This window comes from Bombus impatiens, unplaced genomic scaffold (assembly GCF_000188095.3).
Source record: "Bombus impatiens unplaced genomic scaffold, BIMP_2.2 scf_0136, whole genome shotgun sequence".
In the NCBI taxonomy this organism is placed as follows: domain Eukaryota; kingdom Metazoa; phylum Arthropoda; class Insecta; order Hymenoptera; family Apidae; genus Bombus; species Bombus impatiens.
Genome location: NT_176555.1, coordinates 340592 through 348566, shown reverse-complemented (window position 1 = coordinate 348566; position 7975 = coordinate 340592). Strand labels below are relative to the sequence as shown.

The window sequence follows — 7975 nt, the reverse complement described above, 5'->3', positions numbered from 1 at the left end:
GCGACGGCGGCGGCGGTGCGACGAGAGCGGAAGAAAAACAGTCGCGTGCGCGCGACAGGGAAAGATAGCCTGTGAACCCACGTAAAACAAGCTGGAGGAGAACGCGTCACGTCTGCGGAACCGCTGCGGAAATGCCTGCTCGTGACTCCTCGGACGTCACGTGCCACGGTACCGTGCCTCGAGCTCCGTCCACCATTATTTCCCTTTCGCCTTCTCATTACCAACATTCAGCCAGCGGGCGACGCTTTCGATCGCGCCTCGACCTCGCCAGGAACGCGTTCTCAAGCGGCAGCGGCTTATCCATCAAGTTTGATAAGGGTTGAAAAGTAAAGGAGATTTTTTGGTATTAAAGATGAATTTAGTCGTTCACCATAAAGTGATTCTAATTAGTTTTCCAATTATTTCGAAGTAAACGAGGGAACGAATAAAAAAAAGAAAAAAAAGTGCAGTTGAACAGTTTGGCTTCGAAGAGGCTTATACGTGAGAGAGATTCAAGGTTCTGCGTAAACGTGGCTTTGTAAACGCGTACGTGTGAGTGAGTGTCCATCCGCAAGTGGCGCGCGTGCTCGCAATTGAATTAGTGGCTGGAGCTGGTTAGAGTCAATTAGAATTCTTCCACGATACAAATTGATTTTGATCGCGCGCAGAAACGACGGCTCGCGCATAATGTTCAATACGTCGTAAATAATTTCGACTACGCAACAGCCGCCTTGCAAAATAGAATAAACATCGTACGAGCTACGCGTTACGAACAGATTTCAAAGATCTAATCAAACGGCACGGAGACTAAGTCGAATTTAATTGGCCGTCGTATTTGCATGAAATTGGTACTTGCTCGGAGGGTGTGTCCGAGGGATCTGCAGAAATTTCTCGCGAACGATTCTAATTGATACGTTTCAGGAAAATCCGCGCGTTGCCATTCGTGCGCCAGATGAAATGAATTATCGCTAACAATTATCATCGAGTGAAATATACGACGGAGGAGGTCAGCCGAGGTGAGCCTCGTGACAACCTACGATTATTTCCAAGCGCACGGTCTTCTAAACGTAAAGACGGAAGAGACGCGCGCACGATGGGAAGTGAGAAACACCGTAATTATCGTGGTCGTTCGGTTTCGATCGGGAGGAACCCTGACGCCAACCATTCAACGGCTCGTAGCTATTTTCTGCGTTACTTACATTCCTTCGATCGGCTGAAGGTAATACTTGACTCAAACGTTCTTCGATATGTGAAAAGTTTGCAACGATAAGATGCCAGCTCCAATATGTAAATTGTATTTATTGGGAGAGAAAGAAAGATACATTAGTATATGTATAATAGAACGTGTAAAGATATAATTGGTTCTTATTGTTGGCCAAATAGTAATAAAGAAATCGATATAAAGAAAAGGGAATACTTAGTTCCTCTGGTTCTGTAAGTATTCGCTTTGAAAGGTTCCACAATTCACAGATTATAAAAATCGAGACTCATCAGCCCATAAATCCTGTTGGCGCCGCAGCATCGAGCTACAGCACCGTCGATCGACGTATAAACGAATTTTCAAGAGAACGTTCAAAACGACGACGGTGTGATTAATCGTCGGGGGGATACGCGTGGATTAATTAGCGCATCCGATGAGCGACAGCTCGTCGAGTGCTAAGAGAAGCGTGTGTGCTCAGAGGTGTTATTAATTGATCACGGACAGCCGCTAATTGTGACTCTATCGTGGCTGAAAGCGATCCGAGCACGCGCGTTTTCGGTGATTTACGAGTAACCGCGGTTTCACGAACGCCGCCGAAAATTCGTCTGGCGCTTCGTAGTCTGCCCGCTTTGTCGTTACGTCGGCCACGAGCGCACGCTCTCTCATCCTTCACCTTCCTTCCTCGATTTCGTTCCTACGCTTGATTGCGGGTGACAGGTGAAACGTTTCTCCGATGAGATAGCCATCGTTGACGATGTTCGAACGCTTAGTAGTCATAGATACTATCGCTGATAAGAAACAGGAATAACGTGAAAATGGTTGCGTGAATACGCTCGATGGCGTTCTCCTAAAAGTGAGAGCTTGAGGAGCCTGGGACTATAAGGTACAGGTATTCGTTGCATCGTTGCTGACTCGAATTTGTTCTTAGTTGTCACCTTCGAAGAATCATTGGCACTAACCTATGCGTATCTGCGATTAACTAACTCGATACCAGGATAATGCCGAAAAGCTTGTTCGAAAGCTTTCGAATTTGAACTCCGCGACGTTATGAAATTTTCATCGTTGATCGACAGGATGTCGATGAAAGAAAGGAGTACCGGTAATGCACGGGAAATAACAAAATAAAGGAGTCGCGCCGTTTGTGTATAATGGAGCGGCGTTTTCGCGGTCGCGCAACCAATACGTCGTAACGTGTAACGACCGCCGTGTAACACCGCGCTCTTAAAGATAATGAGCGGTGTGATTGATCGTAAAGGTAATGACCATGGAAGCACGCCAGGCCCTGGACCAAGAGGAAAAAACTTGGCCCGACTCTGGTGCGATTTCCAAAACTCCGCGGGAGGTGCTCCCGTTACTTGGTTTTATTTTACCCGGGACCAGCCATTCGACGATAAAAACCGCCTGGAAGGAGCATTGTTTATATCCCCGTTAGCAACGTCAGTTCCATCGTAGCTCCAGAGAATTCGTTCACAGAGGGATGGGACAGTTTGTCGTATCGTATTTAATAGGCTTGGACGACCGATTATCGTTTAACAGGGCCGAAATAAAAAGATAGACGCGATGAATAGTTGCATTTCAAATTAGAATACCCTCGAGGCTAGTTATTTCAAAGAATTTTAAATTGCAAATGTAGATTGTTATTCTTGTAGCTTGCTGATAGGATACCTTCGAATCGCTAAAATATTAACTTCAAAATATTTAATTCAAAATGAAAAATGAGAAACAATGGTAGAAACGAAAACTCTATCGTTGTTTAATTATCGATAGAATAGTTCATGGTATCTGACGTACGTACCGAAGAAAAAATAATAAACTCGAGTTACTCGTCTTTCTACAGAACTAGACTCCTATGCACGCTGTTTAAGAAAATATCTCGTCGTTTCTCAAACGGTGTTTACATAACGCTTTTTTCTCGCCTCTACTCAACACCCCGTATAATTACGACGGATACAAGTTCATTGGAAAGGAACACGGTCTCGTTCAAAGAGAAATCTCCCTCTGGCCTACGTTTCATTAAAAATCACTGCTACTAATGAATGGGTAGAATCGGTTTCCCGTCTCACCGGTTCGAGAGTCATTTCGAAGCCATTACGCTGGTAAAGCGTCGATAATGGCCAAGCAAGGCACCGACGGTCATACAACGAACGTTCGAGCGGATATTAGGTGAAAAACAGATCGGTCCGTTTGAAGATCATTAGTTAACGACCGTTGCTTATCAAACGGAGAATATTGAATACCACAGTTATACAAGTAGTTTCTAGAGCCGAGACTTGGAGAAATATAGCAGCGAAGACGTACGTCGACTTTGACCAGGATACGATTCGAAGAAATACGTCAGGAATAATTTCTTATTTTTTCCTTGCAACGAAATAGAAATTTCAAAGGTGGAAAAGTACAGGGGTAGTTGCAGGCGGTAGCAAAGTATCGGGCGGGGGTTGATGCAAGCGCAAAAGGAGGATAAGTAGAAGGCAGCTCGGCTGACTATAACGTAGGAGATTTCAGCAGAATTCATGGTTGCTTGATTACAAGTAATAAACCGAGCGTTAGGACAAGATTTATGAGCATCTGCGGGCACCTATAGTCCCTGATCGCCACCCTGGGGCCTTGTTTCTGTTGTTCTTTTGCCGCTCGCGGCCGAACCGGCCCTCTTCTCCACACACCGCGCTCGAATCACGCGCGAGTACCAACGAGATTCGATTTCTTGGTCGAAAACGGGTTCTGATTTGTTTCATCGACAAAGTGAAATTCTTTAGAAGCATCTATGATCCAACGATAATCGTTTCTATTTCATTTTCTATAATTCCGTTTGAAGATCGTTCGAACAATTTTCCATAAAAGGAGCAACCACCGCTTATCGCCGAATCTCTCATCGAACGACGAACACCAGAAAGCGGACTCGCTCTGAAATTTCTATAACAGCGGGCAACGTGGCGGCAACGCGAGCCATCAATCCACGTCTACCGGTCCACCCACGAGCGAGCATCGAAGAAACGCACAAGCGGCGATCGTCTTACGATCGAAACTCCGGTAGGCAACGCGCGCGATGCATCATCCGTTTATCGTATCACCGGGAGCCGGGTGCTCAGGAAAGTCTGATTCTCGTGTACTTTTACGTGCCGTTGCACGGATTCGTCATTAGTTTATCTCGCACGATTCTCACGGGCGAGGGCGTATCAGCCGCCGAGCCTATACCGATTATTCTTCGGGACGCCTAGCTTCGTTTTGCGATAGCCTCGACACGTTCTACTTTATCAGGAACGAAAAAGCCGCGCCATCGCGGCGGTTCGGTCTCCTCTCGCTCGTTAGCGACCACGAGCCCGATAGTCTCTGGGGAAACTAAGGATAGTTCTCCTTTGTTCCGAGTTAACTTATGGGGATCGTCGACTTTCTGTTCTCTATGCGATCTACTTAGATACGACAGAGACTCGGTCTTCATTCCTATCGTTGGTATCGAAACGTAAGTAACATTAAGAAGGTTCGAAGATTAGAGCGCTTAGATTGCAGATGTGTCTTGTTACTATATGATTCTATATATTCTTTCTGGTTACCTAAATTTTGTATCCTTTGTTAGATCCCTGTTGCTCTTCGACGCTCCTCAATTGTGTGTTCTCGCAATTTCTCATCACTATTACTCTTTAGGAATCTCCTATTCTAGGCAAACCTAGAAGATAATTCATCCACATCGATAAGCATTCGAAACATACTCAAAAGTTCTGCATTGCCACGTCTACTTATTCGCGCGAATGAGACAACACGCGACTGCTTCGTTCTTATTTACGAGGATAATAACGATTTCCGAGTCGATACGTACACGAATCAGAAATATCGAGAGGATAGTCTGGGATTCTGGGAGCTGGGTTACGTTTGCTTGGGTGGCCATCGCTATTCTCCACCAGCGGAGTAAGCCGTGCGCGCAACGACGTTGTAAATTGACGCGTTTACCGATAAACTGGCGTGTAGCGAATGAACTGCGAATTAATCAGCCGTCGGAGTGGGGCCGCGGGCTACGACATCGTAAACGGGACGGGGGAATATGTTTTATTCAAATTACGGTACAGGTGGACCCGTGCGCTCTGCCCAATGATCAGTAGGGATCTTTATCAACTGATCGCTGTGGATCACTGTGATCAACACCGGTAAATTATACTTTTCGTCGAGATTTGTGGAAAAGTAATCCCCCAGGAGAAATTACGAGACACCTGGAATGATCTGAGAAGGCAAATGGAGCTATTGACTGTTCGCAATGTATTTCAGCTTCAGAACAGAATATTATACAATTAAACAAAAAGAGTATTTAAGATCGATTAAAATAAAAATCGAATGCTCCTTAAGTGAAGCGAGATATCCTCTTCTTGGTCTGCTACTTATCGAAAAGTTATTGCCATCGAGCACCTATATTTAACGTGTATTCGATCGATTTCTGGAGCACATGACAGACATACGATCTTCAATAAGTATTATTTAACGATACCGTGAATTGCAAGCGGGTATCTTCGAAATTCGCGGTTATTTCTCCGTACGGACATACGAAACGAACGCTCGCGGGTCTGTTTCGAAACAACCAGTTCCACCGAAACGTCCGTATTTACGCGACGATGCTTCAGGAAATGCGAGGTACGTATTTAGCCGGTCGATTACCACCAGGAAGTTTCGAGCCCTTGGGTGGTCGTGACCGAGTGCGCCGTTCGAAATTCTGATAAACGATTGAGAACGAGCCTAGGGATCATCGAGAACCTCTGTTCGATGTGTTTCACGTAGTTATTTTTCTTTCGGAAATCGTTGATTTCCATCTACCTTGCGTGCAAGGTTCGCGTGCAAAATTTACTCGTGTCAAATTTGCATTTTGACAAGTTGGATAAAATCTAAGATACTTTTAGATACTTGATAATTAATTAAGCCTCTCAGAAGCTAAACTTGACATCGCTTTCGTTTCATTTCTAACATCGCTTTTCTGTACCTTTTAATTTACGAAATTGATCAACGTGGTTTCCGAGCGGTTCGATTGTCCTATTCATCGGCGATCGGACCACGTGTCCAGAGAAACGACGTAAAGGGAGAACTGTCTTACCTGGAACAGAAAGGTATAGAAAACTTCAGGAGGCTTGCGTATCATTTACGCGCGTTTCTTCACGCTCATCGACGCGTTCGCGTGGCTCTCGAAATCTCACGAGGCCAAAGCGGAGGCGTGAGAGCTGAAACTCCCGCTGACCGTAACATCGCCTCGTGTAAATGCGCGTGCATGTGTGCAGCACGCCTTAAAACCTCGCCATCAAGATTTATCCCCTGGAATATTATCAGGACGTTGGGGGAGTTCGATCGTAAAACGCTGGATCGTAACGCGCCAGCCTTCGAATCGATCCCGAGTCTCCTTCGAGACCCGGGACAGTTCCTTGAACCGATTAAGGCGTTTCTCATTGAACTCTCCTTTATCTGACCTCGTGAAAACACCAAGCGTTGTTCTTTCTATCTTTCTCGATATCGCTGACTCGAATACATGACCCAACCTGTAATATCTCTCTTAACGTCGCCGGTATTCGAGCGCAATTACGGCGCACGAATAATTAACATCGGTGCCAAACAGAAACATTGACATGGACACGACGAAGAGAAAGAACCTTGAACGAAGATCGCGAAGAGACTCAGAAATTTACAGCTGTACGTAAGGCGACAGAAAAAACGAAGATCTTTTACGAGCGAGACTCGCGATTCGATAGCGATGATCATCAGGCGCAATAGCACGTTTGATCGCGAAATTATGCGTCGATGGCTATCGATCTTGCGAAGAAGGCAAACAGCTCGTTCGTAATCTTAGCCTCTATTACGAGGGCAGCGTTCTCGAAGGTCTGCAAATCACTATCTTTCCCAGCTGTGCGAACACGGTGATCCTTTACGCGTGAAACCAGCGTATTTGCGGCATAATCGCGAGGAACAGCGCCTATGAAAGCGATCCCCGCACGTGGTAACTCTTCTGTCGGAGAAGGAAAGCGTGCAAAATCTGCCGCTTCATGGCGATACGCCGCCTCCAGCTATTCTCGTCAGCCAGGGAATTTACGTTTTGAATGGCGAATATTCAAAGTGACTTATGATCTTGTTGAAATTCGCGTTAATGCCCTAGCCGCTTGCATTGTTCTATTTTCAATATGTACATACGTAATTAATAAGAAAGAAACTACATATAGGCTGTATAAATTGAAAGTATATTTTGTCCTTTTAACTATACGAAATACACGAACATATATATATTAATAATATTCTGTCGTTTCATTCGTCTTTATAACTCTATAACTGCCATTCTGAAATTAGAAATCTCATGGACCAGTAGCTTAACAAACTTTTATCTTCCCATTCTCCAAACACCGAAAGAGACGTCCAATTGAAAATGACGTCCAGTCATCGAATCGACTTGCCGCTTCGTCAACTTGCTTTCACCCAAGAACCGCACGAATCACAGAACAAACACTCGTAGAAAAATTGTTGGAAGTTGAAAATCGGAAACCACAGAATAGGCTAGGTCCACGTCTTGGCGAACTTGTAATCGCGAACATCGTCTTCGGTGCGGTGCGGCGCGAGGGTGCCGCTGGTTGTGTTGCGTAACGCTGGCGCCAGGCCGCAGCGCCGCGGGGCCCAGCAATGACTCACCGAGACGAAGAACACTGGCCGAGGCTGACCCACCTATCGCGCAACCGAGGACCCGTCCAAGGTGCCTCGGAGACAGTTCGTGAGAGTGACTTGTTCGTCAGGACGATACGCGCCGGCTGACCTATTTTTTATTCCGTTTTGCGGCGGCCCATTCTT

General features: G+C 45.7%; 1 protein-coding gene across 3 annotated transcripts in view; it reads right to left on the bottom strand.

The window, feature by feature from the left end:
- The window catches only part of LOC100742623 (myocardin-related transcription factor B), a 250068-nt gene that overhangs the window by 107161 nt on the left and 134932 nt on the right, over positions 1-7975 (bottom strand). Inside the window, exon 2 of one of the 3 annotated variants that reach the window (XM_024365539.2) lies at positions 6138-6248. The exons of the other annotated variants lie outside the window; for them this stretch is intronic. Coding sequence (XP_024221307.1) covers positions 6138-6195 — 58 coding nt within the window. The 5' untranslated portion in view covers positions 6196-6248. The remainder of the gene's footprint in view (positions 1-6137; positions 6249-7975) is intronic. 3 annotated transcript variants of the gene reach the window in all.